This window comes from Chiloscyllium plagiosum, chromosome 18 (assembly GCF_004010195.1).
Source record: "Chiloscyllium plagiosum isolate BGI_BamShark_2017 chromosome 18, ASM401019v2, whole genome shotgun sequence".
Taxonomy (NCBI): Eukaryota; Metazoa; Chordata; class Chondrichthyes; order Orectolobiformes; family Hemiscylliidae; genus Chiloscyllium; species Chiloscyllium plagiosum.
Window position 1 is genome coordinate 1,341,417 of NC_057727.1, and position 22,803 is coordinate 1,364,219.

The 22,803-nt window shown below is 46.1% G+C and overlaps 1 protein-coding gene across 1 annotated transcript in view; it reads right to left on the reverse strand.

The window, feature by feature from the left end:
- Positions 1-13,488: 13,488 nt before the first annotated feature.
- The window catches only part of LOC122559181, a 27,166-nt gene continuing 17,851 nt past the window's right edge, over positions 13,489-22,803 (reverse strand). Inside the window, exons 8-12 of the mRNA XM_043708562.1 lie at positions 18,255-18,362; positions 16,415-16,632; positions 16,229-16,297; positions 14,855-14,950; positions 13,489-13,914 (exon numbers count right to left, since the gene is read on the reverse strand). Of these exons, the coding sequence (XP_043564497.1) occupies positions 13,734-13,914; positions 14,855-14,950; positions 16,229-16,297; positions 16,415-16,632; positions 18,255-18,362 (672 nt within the window). The 3' untranslated portion in view covers positions 13,489-13,733. The remainder of the gene's footprint in view (positions 13,915-14,854; positions 14,951-16,228; positions 16,298-16,414; positions 16,633-18,254; positions 18,363-22,803) is intronic.

The window sequence follows — 22,803 nt, forward strand, 5'->3', positions numbered from 1 at the left end:
GGGGGATATAAGAGGAGATTTCTGTAAAATGGTCATAGACGTTTACTTGTAGTTAGCTACTATTTGTTTGGAATAACTAGTCATACAGAAACCTGGCTGTTACTAGGATAGAAATGCTGTGCAGGCATATGGGGAAAGGCATGAGATTGGCACTCATGGGATAGAACAGGCATGGTGGGCTGAATAGACTCCTTCTGTAATGTAACAATTTTGTGATTGTGTGATTCTAAAGAACATCAGTTGGGCTTTCAATCTGGCAGCTTTGTGATTATTTTTATTGAGTTTTGCAACTCGAGGGAATTTGCACTGACAATCTCTGGGTTAGTTGTTGAGTAATAAAGTAATAGTTAGTAATAATTTACACGACCCTGTCTAATTGATTGGTATTATTTATCGAATCTCTCTGGTACATTTTTAAAGTTCGTTCTTACTCAGACTATATTAGCTCAAGAATGTCAATCTGAGACACATAATCACTTCTTGGATCAGAACTTTCACAACTGCCTTGAGAAAATATTGTTAAAGCCTGCCAAAAATATATCAATTAATATTGGTCTACTTTAGAATAAAGGTGGCATTAATTTGCCATCCTCTAGTTGGCTTGTCATAGTGAGGATGGTGTTTTTCATCTTGGGTCCTTTTGAGGCTGATCGAGATGGAGCAATACAACTTAGTATCCTCATAAATTGTTTCCACAGGCAGTTCACCACCAACCGCATTGGTGTGGGCTGTTGGGTCACCTATAGGCCCAGACCGGGTAAAGACAGCAGATTTCCCTCCCTGATTGTGATGTGCAAAAGAAGCAAGGACGATTTGAGAAAAACCTTTTTCACTCAGTGATTCACTTGGAATGCATTGCCTGGAAATGTAGTGCAGTAGTCCCTCAGTACTGACCCTCTGACAGTGCAGCACTCCCTCAGCACTGACCTTCCAACAGTGCAGCGCTCCCTCAGTACTGACCCTCCGACAGTGCCGCACTCCCTCAGCACTGACCCTCCGACAATGCCTGCTCCCTCAGCACTGACCCTCTGACAGTGCAGCACTCCCTCAGCACTGACCCTCTGACAGTGCAGCATTCCCTCAGCGCTGACCCTCCGACATTGCAGCATTCCCTCAGCGCTGACCCTCCGACAGTGCAGCATTCCCTCAGTGCTGACCCTCCGACAGTGCAGCATTCCCTCATCGCTGACCCTCCGACAGTGCAGCACTCCTTCAGTACTGACCCTCTGCAAGTGCAGCATTCTCTCAGCACTGACCCTCCGACCAGCATTCTCTCAGCACTGACCCTCCGACAGTGCAGCATTCCCTCAGCACTGACCCTCCGACAGTGCAGCACTCCCTCAGTACTGACCCTCTGACAGTGCAGCGCTCCTTCAGCACTGACCCTCCGACAATACAGTGCTCCCTCAGCACTGACCCTCCAACAGTGCAGCTCTCCCTCAGCGTTGAGAGTGTGGTATTGGAAAAGCACAACAGGTGAGGCAGCATCCAAGAAGCTGGAGAATTGATGTTTCGGGCATAAGCTTTTCATCAGGAATCCCTCAGCACTGACCCTCCAATGGTGCTGCTCCGCTTCAGCACTGACCCTCTGACAGTGCGGCATTCCCTCCATACTGACACTCTGACAGTGTGGCACTCACTCAGTATGACCCTCCCAGCCTCTTTTCTCTACTCCATCAAACATTCCCAGGACAGGGACAGCACGGGGTTAGATACAGAGTAAGGCTCCCTTTACATTGACCCCATCAAACACTCCCAGGACAGAGACAGCACAGGGTTAGGTATCGAGTAAAATCCCTCCACTATGTCTCCATTCAACACTCCCACGGAAGATTAGACATAAATTTCATTCTGCACATCCCAACCAGATGACAATTTTGATATGATAAATCAAACTGAGTGAATCTGCTTGTAACTGATAAATAGAAGGAAATGTTTTGTCTGATTGGATGTCAAGTTTGAAAACCTCATGCAATATGTTTCTCAGATTGCCATTGTAATTATTTATACCACCATGTTGTATTATCTCCCGTGGCAATGACATTCCATTCATGCCCTAACTTGTCCGTCAGAGTTAGCGTTATTCAATAACTCAGACAACACTCGCTGCAAACATCAAACACTGGTGCAGTCCCCGGGGAGCAATTCAGCTTCTTCCGAAGTCCTTCCTGAGGAAGCTGTTATATCTCTGGCCAAGTCTGAAACAATGGGACAAGGACAGGCAAAGTCCTAGAGTGAACACCAATTGGCAAAGGAAACATAAACATGCATTTCTGTGTCAGCTTTTACAATCTCAGTCAATGGACCTACAATTTCCATATGGGAAATGGAACAACCAATGTGTGCACAGTCAGATCCCACAGTGTAAATGATAACTTGTTTCTCTGTCACTGATAGTTCAGGGATAATGTCGAAGGATCAGCGCTGAGGGAATGCTGCACTGTCGGAGGGTCAGTGCTGAGGGAGTGCCATACTGTTGGAGGGTCAATATGAGGGGGTGTGGCACTGTCGGAGAGTCAGTGCTGAGGGAGTGCCACACTGTCAGGGGGTCAGTACAGAGGGAGTGCCACACTGTCGGAGGGTTAGTGCTGAGGGAGTGCTGCACTGTCGGAGGGTTAGTGATGAGGGAGCGCTGCACTGTCAGAGGATGAGAGCTGAGGGAGTGCCGCACTGTCGGAGGGTCAGTACTGAGGGAATTCGGAGGATCAGTACTGAGGGAGTGCGGCACTGTCAGAGGGTCAGCACTGAGGGAGTGTCACACTGTCGGAGTGTCAGTGCTGAGGGAGTGCTGCGCTGTCGGCAGGTCAGTGCTGAAGGAGTGCCGCACTGTCGGAGGGTCAGTGCTGAGGGAGCGCTGCACTGTTGGAGGGTCAGTGCTGAGGGAGTGCTGCACTGTCAGAGATTGAGTGCTGAGGGAGTGCCGCACTGTCGGAGGGTCAGTGCTGAGGGAGTGCCACACTGTCGGAGGGTCAGTGCTGAGGGAGCGCCACACTGTCAGAGGGTCAGTACTGAGGGAGTGTCACACTGTCAGAGGGTCAGTGCTGAGGGAGTGCCGCACTGTCAGAGGGTCAGTGCGGAGGGAGTGCGGCACTGTCGGAGGGTCAGTGCTGAGGGAGTGCGGCACTGTCAGAGGGTCAGTACTGAGGGAGTGCGGCACTGTCAGATGGTCAGTACTGAGGGACTACTGCACTGTTGGAGGGTCAGTGCTGATGGAATGCCGCACTGTCAGAGGGTCAGTGCTGAGGGAGTCCAGCACTGTCGGAGGGTCAGTACTAAAGGAGCGCTGCACTGTTGGAGGGTCAGTGCTGAGGGAACGGGCATTGTCGGAGGGTCAGTGCTGAGTGAGTAAGGCACTATCGGAGGGTCAGTGCTGAGGGAATGCCGCACTGTCGGAGGGTCAGTGCTGAGGGAACGGGCATTGTCGAAGGGTCAGTGCTGAGGGAGTGCAGCACTGTCGGAGCGTCAGTGCTGAGGGAATGCCGCACTGTCGGAGGGTCAGTGCTGAGGGAGCGCCGCACTGTCAGAGGGTCAGTGCTGAGGGAGCACCGCACTGTCAGAGGGTTAGTGCTGACGGAGCACTGCACTGTCGGAGGGTCAGTGCTGAGGGAGTGCCGCACTGTCAGAGGGTCAGTGCTGAGGGAGCGCCGCACTGTCGGAGAGTCAGTGCTGAGGGAGCACCGCACTGTCGGAGGGTCAGTGCTGAAGGAGCGCTGCACTGTTGGAGGGTCATTGCTGAGGGAGCGCTGCACTGTCGGATGGTCAGTACCGAGGAAGTGTCACACTGTCAGAGGGTCACTGCTGAGGGAATGCGGCACAGTCAGAGGGTTAGTACTGAGGGAGTACTGCACTGTCGGAGGGTCAGTGCTGAGGGAGTGCCGCACTGTCAGAGGGTCAGTGCTGCGTGAGTGCTGCACTGTCGGAGGGTCAGTACTGAGAGACTGCCGCACTGTCAGAGGGTCAGTGCTGAGTGAGCGCTGCACTGTCGGAGGGTCAGTGCTGAGGGAGTGCTGTACTGTCAGAGGGTTAGTGCTGACGGAGAACTGCACTGTCGGAGGGTCAGTGCTGAGGGAGTGCCGCACTGTCGGAGGATCAGTGCTGAGGGAGTGCCACACTGTCGGAGGGTCAGTGCTGAGGGAGTGCGGCACTGTCGGAGGTTCAGTACTGAGGGAGTGTCACACTGTCGGAGTGTCAGTGCTGAGGGAGTGCTGCATTGTCGGAGGGTCAGTGCTGAGGGAGCGCTGCACTGTCGGATGGTCAGTACTGAGGAAGTGTCACACTGTCAGAGGGTCAGTGCTGAGGGAATGCGGCACAGTCAGAGGGTTAGTGCTGAGGGAGTGCTGCACTGTCAGAGGGTCAGTGCTGAGGGAGTGCTGCACTGTCAGACGGTCAGTGCTGAGGGAGTGCGGCACTGTCAGATGGTCAGTACTGAGGGAGTGCCGCACTGTCGGAGGTCAGTACTGAGGGACTACTGCACTGTTGGAGGGTCAGGCTGAGGGAGTGCGGCACTGTCAGATGGTCAGTACTGAGGGAGTGCCGCACTGTCGGAGGTCAGTACTGAGGGACTACTGCACTGTTGGAGGGTCAGTGCTGAGGGAGTGCGGCACTGTCAGATGGTCAGTACTGAGGGAGTGCCGCACTGTCGGATGTCAGTACTGAGGGAGTGCTGTACTGTCAGAGGGTTAGTGCCGACGGAGCACTGCACTGTCGGAGGGTCAGTGCTGAGGGAGTGCTGTACTGTCAGAGGGTTAATGCTGAGCGTGCGCTGCACTGTCGGAGGGTCAGTGCTGAGGTAATGCTGCACTGTCAGAGTGTCAGTCCTGTGGGAGTGCCGCACTGTCAGAGGGTCAGTGCTGAGGTAGTGCTGCACTGTCAGAGGATCAGTGCTGAGGGAATGCTGCCCTGTTGCAGGGTCAATGCGGAGGGAGTGCGGCACTGTCGGAGGGTCAGTGCTGAGGTAATGCTGCACTGTCAGAGGGTCAGTGCTGAGGGAATGCTGCCCTGTTGCAGGGTCAGTGCTGAGGGAGTGCGGCACTGTCGGAGGGTCAGTCCTGAGGGAGTGTCGCACTGTCAGAGGGTCAGTGCTGAGGGCGTGCTGCACTGTCGCAGGGTCAGTGCTGAGGGAGTGCCGCACTGTCAGAGGGACCATCTTATTGATGAAATATTATGTTGAGATGGCTCCCATATATCCTGCAGTCGCTATTGGAAGAGGGATGTAATTATTCCAGTGCTTTGATCAATTATTTATCATTGTAAGACATCCTGTTTGGCTTCATTGCTGTTTTGGGAGCTTACTGTGCATAAGGTCGCTTGATGTTAAAATGTGCCACTATTTCACAATTACCTGGTAGGTTGTTAGGTACCTGGGAGCTCCTGTGCTGGTGGAGATTACAGGATGCAATAGTTTCACTCTTGTACAATCTGATTGTGACAGTCAGTTTGCAGACATTTCTCTTGATTGGCATGTTACCAGAGTTTTACTGTGGCATCCTGAATTGGTCAGAGAAAGTAAAGCCGATGGGATGCAGAGGAGTGTGGGGAGTTGAATATTCTGGCTCAGTGACTAACGGTCATGGTGAATGGATTTGTTTGCCAAATGGAAAACAGCTTCCCATAGTGTTTCACAGGGCTCACAGTGTCAGGTCCCTTGCTGTTTTAGGTATGTTTTAATGATTTAGATTTAAACATAGAAGGCATGACTGGAAAATTTGTAGACAACACAAAAAATAGTGTAGCTTGTCGAGTGAAGAGGGTGTTACCAACTGCTTGGTTGAGTGGCTGGAAACATGGCAAATGTAATTCAATCTAGAAGTGTGAGGTTATACATGAATAAAGACAAAAATGAATCAATTTCACAATAAACAGAAGGGGATTGAGAGGGGTAGAGGAAATCATGTACCTTGGAGTACATGCCCATGGGTCACTGAAGGTAACAGGACACATAGACAAGTGGTAAAGAAGACACATGAGTGATTTGCTTCATTGGGCAAGGTACTGAATACACACGCAGGAATGTAATGCGAGAACTACATGAGCCACTGGTCAGGCCACCGCTGGAGGTTTGTCTACTGCATGGTCACCACATTACAGGAAGGAGGTAATTGTGATGGAGAATGTACAGAGGAGTTTTACAAGAATGTTATCAGAGTTTGAAAATTGCAGCAGTGAAGAAAGATTGGATAGACTGGGGTTTCCCTTAGACTGGAGGAGGCTGAAGGCGTCTTAATTGAGGAATACAAAATAATGAGTGGCTTGGACAGAATGGACAGGGTAGACCTGTTTCCTCCAGCAGAGAGGTCAGTCACTGTATTCCTGATGAAGGGCTTTTGCCCGAAACGTTGATTTTCCTGCTCCTTGGATGCTGTCTGACCTGCTTTTCCAGCACCACTCTGATCTAGTTACTGGGACACAGGTTTACAGAAGGATTTGTAGGAGGATGAGAGGAGACATGAGGAAAAGAGTTTTCACCCAGACAGTGGTGGGTGTCAGTTTGGTGTCTGAGGCAGAAACATCTGTCTCAATCTGCACTTGAAGTGCTGTTTCCTGCAAGGCTATACAGACCAGGTACTAGGTAAGAATGAGTGACTAGTTTATTTCAGGACTTTGACCCAGCAACAATGTAGGAACGGCGATATATTTCCCAGTCAGGACGGTGAGTGGTTTGAAGGGGAACTTGCAGGGGGCAGTGATCCCATGTATCTGCTGCCCTTGTCCTTCTCCATGGAAGTGGTTGTGGGTTTGGAAGGTGCTAAGGATCTCTGGTAAATTTCTGCAATGCAGAATGTACTTGGTACACACTGCTGCTACTGAGCATTGGTGGTGGATGGTGTCAAGCTTCCTGACTGCTGTTAGAGCTGTACCCATCCGGGCAAGTGAGGAGTATTCCATCAGACTCCTGACTTGTGTCTTGTAGATGGTGGGCAAGTTTTAGGGAGTGAAGTGGTGAGTTTCTCGCTGTACGATTCCAAGCCTCTGATCTGCTCTTGATGACAGTGTTTATATGGTGAGTCCAGTTCAGTTTCTGGTCACTGACCAGAAACAAAGGCTGAGTGGCAGACATTGTCTACATGGTCTTTAGCAAGGCTTTTGTCAAGTTCCAGAACGGTAGACTGGTTAGTAAGGTTAGATCACATGGGATGCAGGGAGACATAGCCAATTGGACACAAAATTGACTTGATGGTAGAAGACAGGGGTGTGGTGGAGTGTTGCTATTCAGACTGGAGGCCTGTGACCAGTGGTGTGCCACAGAGATTAGTTCTGGGTCCATTGTTGTTTGTCATTTATATCAACAACTTGGATGAAAATATAGGAAGTATGGTTCGTAAGTTTGCAGACTAAACTAAATTGGTGGTAACAGCGGACTATGAAGAAGTTTATCTAAGATAAAACTCTTGATCAGAGGGGCTTCTAGGCCAAGAAGTGGCAGATGGAGTTTAGACAGATGCGAGGTGCTGCAATTTGGTAAGACAGACCAGGTAGGACTGAAACAGTTAATGGGAGGCCCTGGAGAGCATTGTTGGATAGAGGTAGTTAGGGATGCAGGTGCATAGTTCCTTGAAAGTGACTTGGCTGGTCGACAGGGTGGTGAAGGCATTTGCATACTTGCCTTCATCAGTCAGATCATTGGGTATAGGACTTGGGACGTAATGTTGCAGCTGTGCAGGATATTGGTGAGGCCACTTTTAGATCATTGCATACAATTCTGGTCGCCCAGCTATAGGAAGGATGTTGTTTAACTAGAAAGGGCATAAAAACTTTGCAAGGATGTTGCTGGGACTGGAGGGTTTGAGTTATGAGGAGAGGCTGGACTTTTTCTGAGATTAGATTACTTACAGTGTGGAAACAGACCCTTCGGCCCAACAAGTCCACACCGACCCTCCAAAGAGCAACCCACCCAGACCCATTCCCCTACATTTACCCCTTCACCTAACACTATGGGCAATTTAGCATGGCCAATTCACCTGACCTGCACATCTTTGGACTGTGGGAGGAAACCGGAGCACCCGGAGGAAACCCACACAGACACGAGGAGAAACCCACGCAAACTCCACACAGGATTGAACCCGGGTCTCTGGCGCTGTGAGGCAACAGTGCTAACCACTGTGCCACCCCATAAGGTCACTCTATAAGGTCACCCCTCAGCCTCTTAGATAAACTTCTCTGGAGACTAAGCGGCTGAGGGGTGACCTTATAGAATTTTAGAAAATCATGAGGGGCAGAGATGGGGTGAATAGCCAAGATCTTTTTTCAAGTGTAGGAGATTCCAAAACTAGATTTAAGATGAGAGGGGAAAGATTGAAAAAGGACCTAAGGGGCAACTTTTTCACACAGGGTAGTGCATGCATGGAATGAGCTGCCAGAGGAAGTGGTAGAAGTGGATGCATTTAAAAGACAGGTACATGAATAGAAAGAGTTTAGAGGGACATGGGCTAAACACAGGCAAATGGGACTAGTTCAGTTTAGGATACTTGGTCAGCATGGACGAGTTGGACCATGCTGTAAGACTGTATGCCACTGGTAACCCACCAGATGTTGATTAGATAAAAATTCAGTGATGGTAATTCTATCACTGGTTGACAAGGGCTGATGATTAAGATTCTCACTTGTTGATGATTATTATCTGAATTTGGGGTGTAAAACATACTCTCCACTTCTCAGCCAAAGCATAAATGTTGTCTTAGTTTTGTTGCATATGGACACAGACTGCCTCAGTATCTGAGGATTCACGAATGGTGCTAAGAATTATGCAGTCATCTCTAAACGTCCCTGCTTTAGACCTTATGAAGGTCATTGATGAAGCAGCTGAAGGTGGTTTGGCCAAGGACACTAGCCTGAGGATCTCCTGCAGCAATACCCCAGAACTGAGATGACTGACCTCCAACAATTGTAACCATTTTCCTTTATGCTTGGTGTGACTTCAGCCAGAGGGGAGGTTTCCTCCAATTTCCATTGGCTTCACTTCTGTCAATGGTGCTTCTTGATTCCATACTTGGTAGAATATGGCCTCGATGCCACATCACCTCTGATGCTCCAATCAAGGCTGCAAAAATCAGGAGCTGAATGGTCTTCATGCAACCCAGACTCAGCAGATTAGCAGTGAGTTAATGCAGCTTGATAAAATTTGATTCCCTGCCAAACAAACCTTGCCTTAAAAATATTCAATGATTCACTTCTACCATCATCCGAGGCACAGCTCAAAAGTCACACACATCCCTAAGAAAAACAAAATTCTCATCTCTGTCCTAAAAAAGTGAACCCTAATTTTAAAACAATACCCACCCTCCCCCAACCTCATTCAAGATCCACAAAAGGAAACATTCTTTCCACGTCCACCTTGTCAAGGCCACTCAGGATCCTGTATGCTTCAATCAAGTCACCCCTTGCTTTACTAAACTCCAGAGGAAACAAATGCAGTCTTAGATTAGATTACTTACAGTGGGGAAACAGGCCCTTCAGCCCAACAAGTCCATACCGACCTGCCAAAGCGCAACCCACCCAGACCCATTCCCCTACACTTACCCCGTCACCTAACACTACGGGCAATTTAGCATGGCCAATTCACCTGACCTGCACATCTTTGGATTGTGGGAGGAAACCGGAGCACCCGGAGGAAACCCACGCAGACATGGGGAGAATGTGCAAACTCCACACAGTCAGTCGCCTGAGGCGGAAATTGAACCCGGGTCTCTGGCGCTGTGAGGCCGCAGTGCTAACCACTGTGCCACCGTGCCACCCAATATTTCCTCATAAAACAATCCACTCGTTCTAAGTAATAATCTCATTGACTGCCTCTGAACCATCTACAGTGTATTTACATCCTTCCCTAAATAAGGAGACCAAAACTGCACAGTATTGAAGATACGTTCTCACCAATGCCTTATATAGCTGCAGCATAACATCTTTACTTACACATTCAATTCCTTTTGTAATAAATGGCAGCATCCTATTAGTCTTAATTACTTGCTGTAGCTGTAGTCTTTTTTTTCTACGATACACGCATAAGAAAATCAAAATATTTCTGTATCTTCTGCAGTCATGGTGCAGACTGATTTGCATGTTGGGGTGCATCAATCACAAAAACGTAAGTATGCAAGTACAGCACTCAGTATTTAGTGCTGGCACTTGTGATCCTGAGAACTGTCACCACATCCTTACCACTCTTTCAGCAATTAGTTGTGGGATTGCTTAATTCTGTCTATCATATGCTGTAACCTGTATTATATTTTAACCACATTGGCACCTTACAATGCTCTCCTATACTCCTCACTGAACCAGCCTGATGGTAATGATAAGAGTGGGAGACATGCCAAGCATTGAGCTGACAGTAGAATTCTGGAGCTCTGATGGCTCACAGTGCCTCCTGGATGCCATGGTTTGAGTTGCTGGATGTGTTTGAATCTCTCCCCCATTTCACAGAGTGGTCATGACACACATGATGGAGCATATGCTCAGTGTAAAAATGCAATGGTCTCCACAAGGAGATACTGATGTCACTATTACCAGTACTGCCAAGAACAGATGCATCTGGAAAAGGTCGACTGGTGAGGCTGTTGTAAACCGGGGCGGCACAGTGGCTTAATGTTTATCACTGCTGCCTCACAGCGCCAGGGACCCAGGTTCAAATCGTACCTCGGGCGACTGACTGTGTGGAGTTTGCACGTTCTCCCCGTGTCTGCGTGGGTTTCCTCCGGGTGCTCCAGTTTCCTCCCACAATCCAAAAATGTGCAGGTTAGGTGAATTGGCCTTGTTAAATTGCCCGTAGTGTTCAGGGATGTGCAGGTTAGGTGCATTGGTCAGGGGTAAATGTAGAGCAATGGGGAATAGGTTGGGCGGGATACTCTTCGCAGGTCAGCGTGGACTTGTTGGGCTGAAGGGCCTATTTCCACACTGTAGGAATTCTATATTCTGTATAAACTAGGTTTTATTCTGGTGTCAGTTCTCCTTCCACTTATCACAGCCACAGTTTAACAGCTATGTCCTCCAGGGCTTGGCCAGCTCAGTCAGTAATGGTGCCGTTATCGGTTTCTCGGTTATGGAGACACAAGTTCACCAAATGTACACTCCTCAATCCTTCTAACACTGCCTCACCTCTCCTTCATTGTCTATAGCTCTCCAAAAGTACCTCCACATTCTTTCTATCTTTGACAGTTCTTCACTCTCTCTGACAATGTGTGCATCGTTCACAGCTATGCATTCAAATCCTTCATCAACCTGGACTGAGAAGTAAGAGAACAGTCAAACGGCCACATGCCAACTTATCTTTTTTGTCGGGCCAATTTTCACAGAAATACAGTTGGAAGTTTGGTGACACCTACTGGTCCATTAGAAAATGACAGACATTAACTGCAGAGTGAATGAAAAACGTGCACTTTTATAGTATTTTCACCACTTCAAGATACCCCAAAGTTTGAGGGAAAGTAAAGTACTCTTTAATGACAAGTAATGTTATAAAAAAGGAAATGCAGCAGCGAATCTGTGCACAGAAAGATCCCACTAATTGCAATAAGACCAATGACTAGACAGTCTGTTTTCAGTGATGTTGGTCAAGTGATCTACAACATTAGACAAAAGGCACGAGATTAATTACCAGAGATTTAAGAGTAGGACAGACTCCCTCACATTCTGAACACGGTGGGATTCACTCTCACAGTCAATGACTAAAGCCAAACCACTGTCCACATTCAAGGTCTGGACCAAATGGGAGGGGAATGAAGGAAAAGGAATTGAAAAACAATGGGAAGAAGGTGGGTAAATGGGATTGGGGTCTGTTTGCTCACATTGAGAATAAAGGCTGACAAAGAATTGGAAGGCCCAAATGGAATCTGCATTCTAAACTCGTACCATGCAGGAGGAGCTGGTATCCTGAGTTTGGCGGCTGAGGCAAATTGTTGACCAATATTGAGGGAACTGTACTCAACATTAACTATGAAGTAACTGACTTAACCTGTGTCCCATAATCCAGCATGAAAAACCTTCAAGCAGCAGAGAACTAGACACAGTATACAAGAAACTCTTGTGATGATTTGGCCTCACTGACAAATTTTAGAATATCATGACTATAATGCTTTAAATGCATTTACTATTTTGATAACAAGTTAATATATTGTTACTATTAGTGATTGAACACTGTCACAGGATACCAGGTAGCTGGATCTAAGCAGCTGTACTTCTCATTCTGAGTAAGCTGCTAACTCATGTCTCACACACGGTGGCTGAAGGGTAGCAGGTTATTGGTGTGGGTTAATGTCCAAATGCGGTCTCTTTAAATTGTAAGGACCACAATCCCAGTGAGGAAATTCTTTTTACACCACTTGCCTTCACAATCTTTCTGAAGTTTATAATTTGCCTCATCTCTGGTATATTGCAAAATATACAGAATGAAATGTAAAACACAAAGAATATATCCCAGTACTGCAGTGGACTTGTGGATCATTGACAGAATCATGCTGTCCTTTTGTGTTCTCAGCAAGGATCCTGGCTTTAATGAAACTTTATTGCTGGAACAGCACAGCGGGTCAGGCAGCATCCAGGGAACAGGAGATTCGACGTTTCGGGCACAGGCCCTTCTTCAGGAATGAGCAGAGAGTGTTCAGCAGGAGAAGATAAAAGGTAGGGAGGAGGGACTTGGAGGAGGGGAGTTGGAAATGTGATAGGTAGAAAGAGGTCAAGGTGAGGGTGATAGGTCGGAGTAGGATGGAGGCGGAGAGGACAAGAAGAAGACTGCAGGTCAGGAAGCCCGGCACCGCCTTCCTGACCTGCAGTCTTCTTCTTGACCTCTCCGCCTCCACCCTACTCCGACCTATCACCCTCACCTTGACCTCTTTCCACCTATCACATTCCCAACTCCCCTCCTCCAAGTCCCTCCTCCCTACCTTTTATCTTCTCCTGCTGAACACTCTCTGCTCATTCCTGAAGAAGGGCCTGTGCCCGAAACGTCGAATCTCCTGTTCCCTGGATGCTGCCTGACCTGCTGTGCTGTTCCAGCAATAAAGTTTCAACTTTGATCTCCAGCATCTGCAGACCTCACTTTCTCCTGGCTTTAATGGTCTTGTGGCTACAAGAATCATTACAAGCCTATAGTATCCAATCTGTCCCATTTAGTTGCATTCTACATTGACATAGGAAATGTGAAAAGGGGAAATAATTAGTGTAACTGAAGAACAGAATCAGGGAAGAGGAGTGTGGAAGGACTGTGGCAGGTACAGAGACACTCAGAATGTTGGTAATGGGATTCTCACATTTTCACACTGATGCTACACCGTTACCACAGTCACTATGGCAAACGGGCTCACAAAACCCCGCCCTTAATGAAGTGTGGAACTCACACTCGCCTTTCTGAGATATCATTTTTAAAAATCACACAACACCATGTTATAGACCAACAGGTTTATTTGGAAGTACTAGCTTTCGGAGCGCTGCTCCTTCATCAGGTAGCTGAAAGCTAGTGCTTCTAAACAAACCTGTTGGACTATAACCTAGTGTTGTGCGATTTTTAACTTTATCCACCCCATGTCCAATACCGGCTCCTCCACATCATTTTTGAGATATGTACAAGGTAAAACAGTATGCTGTAGCAACCAGAAACTCAAAAGAAGGCATTCACAAACTGCAGGTGGACCGAGTCAGTTCAGGTGTTCTGTATTGCAAGACAGAGTGTATATTTAATGCTATAATAAATAAAACTTTTCATATAAATAGTACAAAAATCAAAATATCAACCATATTGATTTGTTTAGCTAGGTTGGAACCCTCCTGCGTTTTGTTCTGAAACCCCTGGGCAGTTGTCGGACAGTATCCTTCGACAGTACTGCTTTCACCATGTCCTCTCTCAGCTCCTCAAAATGATGGTAATGTTTCTGGACCTTTGTGGGAACAGCTCTCCAGTGGTTTCGCCGTTTTGAGTACATCCTGTGATATCTGAGAGAAAGAGAGAGGCACTTAGTCAACAGACAGAATGCCCTTTGACACTGCCCATGAACAGGGAGCAATCCTTGATGAACACAATGGCTAATGAAGGTGCTGCCCACTGACCAGAGACAGCTATGGACCGTAATATTTACACTAAACAAGAGCCAAGCAAAAACCATTTCCAAGAAGAAGGAATTAACCTTCTCCCTTTGACATTCAATGGCATTGCCATCACTGAATCACCCAATTGGACTAGCCATGTCACAGGGTGGGGAATCCTGCAGTGAATAGCTCACCTTCTGTCCCACCAATACCTGTGCGCCATCTACAAGGCACAGAGTCAGGAGTGTGATGGGATATACTCCACTTGCCTGGATGGGTGTATCCTCAACATTCCTGATGAAGAGCTTATGCTCAAAATGTCAACTCTTCTGCTCCTCAGATGCTGTCTGACCGGCTGTGTTTTTCCACTTTTTGACGCAACTCCAACAACAGTCTAGAAGCTATCAGCACCCAGGACAAAACAGCCCACTTGACTGGCACCACAATTACCATCTTTAACTTTCACTCCCTATACCACCAAAGATTGGTAGCAGCACTCTACGAGATGCACTGCAAAAACTCACCCAGCCCTTGTGATAGCACCTTCCAAACCAGAGAACCTTACCACCTAGAAGGACAAGAAATACCACCACTTACCAATTCCCCTACAAGTTACACACCACTCAGTTTTGGAATTATATGGTTGCTCCTTCAGTGTTGCTGGGTCAAAATGTTGGAATTCCCTCCCTGAACAGCATTTTGGACGTCCCTACATCACAGGGGCTGCAGCGAAGCACGCCATGAATCAACAGTTTCAATATCGGCTTGGATCAAAGGAGCAAAGACTACTACCGGATTGCACTGGTTATACCCAGTTTCCCTCTCTCCTTATTTATTACCTACTTACACAATTTCACCATCAGCATTACGTTGGTATTCACGATCAACATGCGCATTATAATCAATTGCTGCCAGCAAGGTACGCACTTGGTAATCGTCATAGCTACAGGAGAAAACCAATGAAGTAATTAACCAGTCGACTTAGAACAGAGAAGGCAAGTTGGCAATGGAACACTACTGACTGCATACCACACTGATTCATAATTAAGTAAAACGCTCATATTTAAAACCTCTTTGTAAAGTAAGAATGGGAGGGGACATAGTAGTAATTACTGGGCTAGCAACCCAGAGACCAAGGCTAATGGTCTAAGGATACCAGTTCATATTCTATAATGGCAACTAGGAGAATTTCAATTCAATTAATAAATCTGGAATATGGAGCTAGTCTCAGTGATGGTGACTATGAAACTATCAATTGTTGTAATCATCTGGTTCACTAATGCTCTTTAGGGAAGGAAATCTGCTGTCCTTGTCCAACTTGACCTACATGTGACTCCACCCCCACAGCAATGGGTTCAGATCATACCCTTAACAGCCCACTGAAATGACCGAGCAAACCACTCAGATGGAAGGCAATTAGGGAGGGGCAATAAATAGTGGCTTTGCCAGCAACATCCACATTTTGTAAACAAATAAATAAAACATACTTCAATAAGATAAATCTAAAAATCTTAGTTAAAGGAAGAATGCCTCTCATTTCTTGTTTTTTTTTAACCCTTGGAGAGCAGCTGTTATCCTGTACAAATTGCAGATTATCAGAGTTATAGACCTCAGATGAATTTATTTGCAACAATTGGACCAGAGCAGGCCACTTGCTACCAGGCGATGCAGTGGTCATTCACCTCATTATCATTTATAGGATTCTACTTAATTAAAGTACTTGTCATATCTGAATGTAATTGTAATCCAAACTGATTTGTTATACGCCACTGTAAGCAACATACTTTCGTGACGTTGTAAATGCAGCTGGCTCCCTCTTAAGTACAGTACTGGCGGTTACTCATGCAGCTCCTTTATAACATTTATCATCATTCAGTAAATCTGTAAACAAACTTCCATCAGCAGCTTCCGCATTACTGTGTTATTGAATGATGCACAGGGTTAGAACAAGTTTATGGAACCGTTCAGCACAGGAGGTGATTCAGCCCATCGAGCCAGTACTAGCTCTTTGAAAGAGCTACCCAGTCAGCCCCACATCCCCACTCTTTCTCAACAGCCCTGCAGATGTTTCCACTATTGAAAATCACTCAATTTTCAACGGCTGTGTTAAACGTCCCCTTAACCTTCTCTGCTCAAAGAGACCAATTGTTTATTTTAAATATCTCCACATAACCTCACTGATAAATATAAAATTATGAGTATTTAGTTGACTTGTACTTACTCATATGTGAAGTTTTGTGCAGCATACATTTGTATGTAATTGTTAAATGACTCCAGTTCATTGGTTACCCTGAAAGAGTTATTAAAACATTGAACAATGTGAAAAATGTTCTCAACAGTGAACAAGCATACACCATACACTCAAGGATTTCAGCTCACCCACTAAAAAGGCAGTAAAGAAACAAACCTAGCTTGGACAAAATAGTTGAGGTGGGAGGTGAGCCATTTATCGTAGACCACTTCACGAAGAGCGTGATGGGCAGGTGAACCTGCTGTTAGCCACTGCTTGTCCTTGATTTCCTTGTCTGTGAGATGGCCATGCTCACAGGATGCTGTAGTGGAGCCATCACCAAGCTGCCACTCGTGTACGTTCACTGTGTGATGCAGGATGCTGCGCCACCGAGCCTTTAATGACAGGCATTCAGTTCAGATTTTCAAAGACACCATGAGTTCCTCCCCACCCCCTCCTCGCTCCTGAAGGCACTAACCTGTTACTGAGCAACTGATCCCAGGATTCCCCAACATTCCAGAAGCTCAGCTGAACCACAATCCACTGGGGGTTTGTAGGATTATGGAAGTACCCAGCAGCCCTGGAAACAGTGTGTAGGTGATCCTGGGAGTGCCAAGTGTGCACTGATGTGGACTCATTGGAAAGCATTTCATTCACTTTCCATTGTCCCTTATTCCCACCATACCAACTCATGGCAAGTCATGCCTGCACCCCAACACATCACATCTTTTAGCCACCTCTCTCAGTATCCACCATAAATACAGCTCAGAAGCCAAATGGAGATGAACTTAAAATCTATCAAAGAGATCATTTCACAGATTTGCTTCTTTAAATTACACCATGAAAGCCCATTCAAACAATTTTTAAATCTCAGAAAAGATTTACAAGGATGTTGCCAGGGTTGGAGGATTTGAGCTATAGGGAGAGGCTGAACAGGCTGGGGCTGTTTTCCCTGGAGCGTCGGAGGCTGAGGGGTAACCTTATAAAGGTTTACAAAATTATGAGGGGCATGGATAGGATAAATAGACAAAGTCTTTTCCCTGGGGTTGGGGAGTCCAGAACTAGACAGCATAGGTTTAGGGTGAGAGGGGAAAGATATAAAAGGGACCTAGGGGGCAACGTTTTCCACACAGAGGCTGGTACGTGTATGGAATGAGCTGCCAGATGAAGTGGTGGAGGCTGGTACATTTGCAACATTTAAGAGGCATTTGGATGGGTATATGAATAGGAAGGGTTTGGAGGGATATGGGCCGGGTGCTGGCAGGTGGGACTAGATTGGGTTGGGATATCTAGTCGGCATGGACGGGTTGGACCGAAGGGTCTGTTTCCATGCTGTACATCTCTATGACTGTAAGTGCTTAATTTCTTATTAATAAGCTCCTTACCTCAGGTCAAAGCCAGTTAATCCTTTAATAGATTGTTTAACCTATCATTCAAATTGTGAACTCAAACACCCTTCTCTTTGCTGAGATAACTATAGCATTTGGAAATCAGCAAAGCATTCATAAAGCATCCTTGGGGAAATGTCAACAAATAATTATAGAATAAATGCTGGACCATCTGCTCTGTCAATCAAAGTAAGAAAGCAGAGCAGTTTCAATGCTCACTGACTTCCGCAAGCTTTTTTTAAAAAGAGCTGGGAATTTAAACAATCCTTAGATAAGCACATGGATAATTTTGGGATAGTGTAGGGGACGAGCTGAGAATAGTTCATAGGTCGGCACAACATCGAGGGCCGAAGGGCCTGTTCTGCGCTGTATTGTTCTAAATAATTCAAATGAAGATAGTTAAGCAGATCTTATTCACCCTTCCGGTGTGTTTGCATCTCCTCCACCAATTAGTGACCTCCACACTACAGACAAAGGTCCTTTTAACAGTCAAAATGAGATCTGATTGAATACAGTACTGAATCGAAAGAGTCCTGCTGAATCAGTATCTTGTGTGAATCACAGCCTGCCCTCATTCCAATTCCAAATAATACTTCACCCCATTATTTCCATACACTCGTGACTCGCACCATCAAGGTGTTTACATCACCATTACTATGTTGGCAACAGTATATGAAGTGTTTTATGATGTCACTAATCCACGGCTGTAGGTCTGTGTTGTCAATGGAAGCCACTACCTGGAAAACAGGATAAGCATTAGAAAGATGCACAGCTACTAAGAGCTAAGCTCTCTGATCTTTCATATGAAACAGGAAAATAAGAAATTTTGTACAAGAAAAGACTGAAGTTCATTGAATTCACCTATCATCCTGGTAGACAAATGATAGAAGCACAATAGGCTAATACACTGAGAGCTAATGGATATACAGTCATAGAGATGTACAGCACGGAAACAGACCGTTCGGTCCGACTTGTCCATGCCACCCAGATATCTAAATTAATCTAGTCCCATTTGCCAGCATTTGGCCCATGTTCCTCTAAACCCTTCCTATTCATATACCCATCCAGATGCCTTTTAAAGGGGTGGCACAGTGGTTCAGTGGTTAGCACTGCTACCTCACAGCACCAGGGACCCAGGTTCAATTCCCGCCTCAGGCAGGAAGTTTGCACATTCTCCCCGTGTCTGCGTGGGTTTCCTCCGGGTGCTCCGGTTTCCTCCCACAGTCCAAAGATGTGCATGTTAGGTGAATTGGCCATGCTAAATTGCCCGTAGTGTTAGGTAAGGGGTAAATGTAGGGGTATGGGTCTGAGTGGGTTGCTCTTCAGAGGGTCGGTGTGGACTTGTTGGGCCGAAGGACCTGTTTCCACACTGAAGGGAATCTAATCTAAATGCTGTAATTGTACTAACCTTCACCACTTCCCCTGGCAACTCATTCCATACATGCATCACCCTCTGCATGAAAAGGTTGCCCCTTAAGTCCCTTTTATATCTTTCCCCTCTCACCTTAAACCTATGCGCTCTAGTTCTGGACTCCCACACTCCGGGGCAAAGACCTTGTCTATTTACCTTATCGATGCCCCTCAAGATTTTATAAGGTCATCCCCTCAGTCTCCAATGCTCCAGGGAAAACAGCCCCAGCCTATTAAACTCTCCCTATAGCTCAAACCCTCCAATCCTGGCAAATCCCGATAGACTACTCCTCACTAATGTAATTGCCTAATAAGTGTTTAGTATTAATGCGTAAAATAAATGGTACTTTGAAATCCGAAGGAAGTCTTGAGGTTTGTCTTCCTCTCATCTAGCCTGTAAAGAATCCAGGCTCATGGTGTGCCACCAAATCACATGATAAAAGACTACCAGGAAGGTGAAAAGATTCAAAATTTGACTACTTCCTCATCATCATGGGGAAATTAACAAAATGCGACAGGCACCATTCTGGATGCATCCTAAAGTATCGGGAGTGTGGTGCTGGAAAAGCACAACCGGTCAGGCAGCATCCGAGAAGCAGGAGCATTGACGTTTCGAGCATAAGGTCTTCATCAGGAAAGCATCCTACAGTATGCAAACCTGCTCTCAGACAGCACTCATAACAAAACTATTTTGGCAGCATGGTCATATATAACCTCAGTTTGAGTCCCTGGTTTAGAAGATTAAGGGGTGACCTGATTGAGGTGTTTGGCCAATACAGAGGTTTGATAGGGCGGATGTGGAGAAAACTATTCCCTCTACTGGAAGAATGCAGATTAAGAAGTTACATACAATCATATGGATCAGGAGCAGTAATAGTCAATGTAGTCCCTATGTCTGCTCTGTCATTCACTAACATCATGGCTGATTTGGTCGTAAACTCAAATCCATATTCCTGCTTATCCCTGATAATCATTTAACACTTTGCTTAACACAGATCAATCCACACCTGCCTTATAATATTCAAGAGCACTGTTCCACCACATTTTAAGGACAGTGCTCCAAAGACTCATGACCCATGAGAAGAAATCAAAATTGCCTATTCTCAGTTTAAATGGGATACCTCTGACTTTTAAACAGTGGCACCTAATTATAGACTCCTCTATAATTATAGACTCATTTATCTTGTCAAGAGCCTTCAGGATTTTATATGCTTCAATTAAGTTGTCTCTTATTCCTCTAAACTCCAGCAGATATAAGCCTAGTCTCTCCAACCTTTCCTTAGAAAACAATTTGCCCATTCCATTAATATTCTAGTAAAGCTTCTCTGACTAGCCTCCAATACATTTACATCCATCCTTAAATAAGGTGACCAATACTGTGTATAGTACTCCAAACATTGTCTGAAAGTGTCTCAAAAGTGTCTCCTTAAATGTCTACTATTGCATCTCTATTGACCTATCCTTTAAGCTTATTTGCAAATTCACTTTCATCACCTCTGCTTTCATGCCCCCTTAATTGCTCTTATTGAAATTCAAAAATAATCTTGGACCTACTCCTTTCTCCCTCAAACTGAATGTAAAGTTCAATCTTATTATGGCTGCTTACATGTAGGGGTGCCTTCACTTTGAGATCTTTAATTAATCCTCTCTCATTGCACTATACCAGGTCTAGTGTACGCTATTCTGGCTCCAGAACTTGCTGTTCCAAAAAACTGAAAACTGTCCCTTTGGGGCAGCACGGGTGGCTCAGTGGTTAGCACTGCTACCTCACAGCGCCAGGGACCCGGGTTCAATTCCCACCTTGGGCAACTGTCTGTGCGGAGTTTGCACATTCTCCCCGTGTCTGCGTGGGTTTCCTCCGGGTGCTCCGGTTTCCTCCCACAGTCCAAAAATGTGCAGGTCAGGTGAATTGGCCATGCTAAATTACCCATAGTGTTAGGTGAAGGGGTAAATATAGGGGAATGGGTCTGGGTGGATTGCTCTTCGGAGGGTCGGTGTGGACTTGTTGGGCCGAAGGGCCTGTTTCCACACTGTAAGTAATCTAATCTAAAACATTCTATAACTAGATTAAAATCTCCCTTATTTATCGCTATGCTTTTCTGACAAGCTCTCATTATTTCTTCACCCCGTCATGTGGTTATTGACAAGGAGTATGTAATTTACTCCCACAAGTGCCTTCCTTCCTTGAGTATGTTTGATATCTGCCCAAACTGTTCAACATCCTGGTTTCCCGATTTTAGATCATTCTCTCGACTGAGCTGACACCACCTGTAGGTTTCAGTACAAACTAAACTGGACTTGTGCAAAAATAAAATGGAAACTTTCTTCCCCATTAACCCCACATCTGAGTCCTAGGTTAAACTGAATTTGCGAGGTGAATTTATATGCTCTTAAAACAAAAGGCCTATCTGATTAATTTAATGAGGACTAACTTTCAGCAGGCTCAAGCTTGATTTAGTACGTAGAACAGAACAGGCCCTTTGGCCCTCGATGTTGTGCCAGCCTTTTATCTTACTCTAAGATCAGACTAAGCCGAATTGTACTAACTTCCATGTGCCTATCCAAGAGTCACTTAAAAGTCCGTAATGTGTCCGACTCTACTACACCGCTGGCACTGCATTCCATGCATCCCCCACTCCCTGTGTAAAGAACCTACCTCTGACATCTCCCCTAAACCTTCCCCCAATTACCTGAAAATTATGCTCCCTCATAACAGACATTTCCACCATGGGAAAATGGCTCTGGCTATTCGCTATCTCTGCCTCTCATCATCTTGTACATCTTTATCAAGACACCTCTCATCCTTCTTCACTCCAATGAGAAAAGCCCTAGCTCCCTCAACCTTCCTTCAAAAGACATGCCCTCCAGTCCAGGCAGCATCCTGGTAAATCTCCTCTACACCCTCTCTAAAGCTTCCACATCTTTCCTATTATGAGGTGACCAGAACTGAACACAATATTCCAAGTGCGGTCTAACTAGGATTCTATGCAGCTGCAGCATAACCCCGCAGCTCTTAAACTCAATCCCCCTGCTAATGAAAGCCAACACACCATACACCTTCTTAACAATCCTATCAACTTGGGTAGTAATTTTGAAGGATCTATGGACATGGACCCCAAGATCCCTCTTTTCCTCTACACTGCCAAGAATCCTGCCTTTAACCCTGGATTCTGCATTCAAATTCAACCTTCCAAAATGAATCACTTCACACTTTTTCAGGTTGAAGTACATCTGCCACATATCAGCCCAGTTCTGCATCCTGTCAATGTCTTGTCGCCTTCACACCATCCACAACTCCACTAACCTTCGTGTCATCGGCAAACTTACTAACCCACCCTTCCACCTCCTCATCCAAGTCATTTATAAAAATCACAAAGAACAGAGATCCCAGAAGCGATCTCTCCTTGCTTTCAGAAAGATCTCATGGGGAACCTCATCAAGTGTTTTGCTAAAATCCATGTACACCCCATCCACTGCTCTACCTTCAATGTGTTTTGTCACATCCTCAAAGAATTTAATAAGGTTTGTGAGGCATGACCTGTCCCTCACAAAGCCATCCAAGGAACAGGAGAATTGACGTTTCGGGCATAAGCCCTTCTTCAGGAATGAGGAAAGTGTGTCTAGCAGGCTAAGATAAAAGGTGAGGAGGAGGGACTTGGGGGAGGGGCATTGGAAATGCGATAGGTGGAAGGAGGTCAAGGTGAGGGTGATAGGCCGGAGTGGGGTGTGGGCGGAGAGGTCAGGAAGAAGATTGCAGGTTAGGAAGGC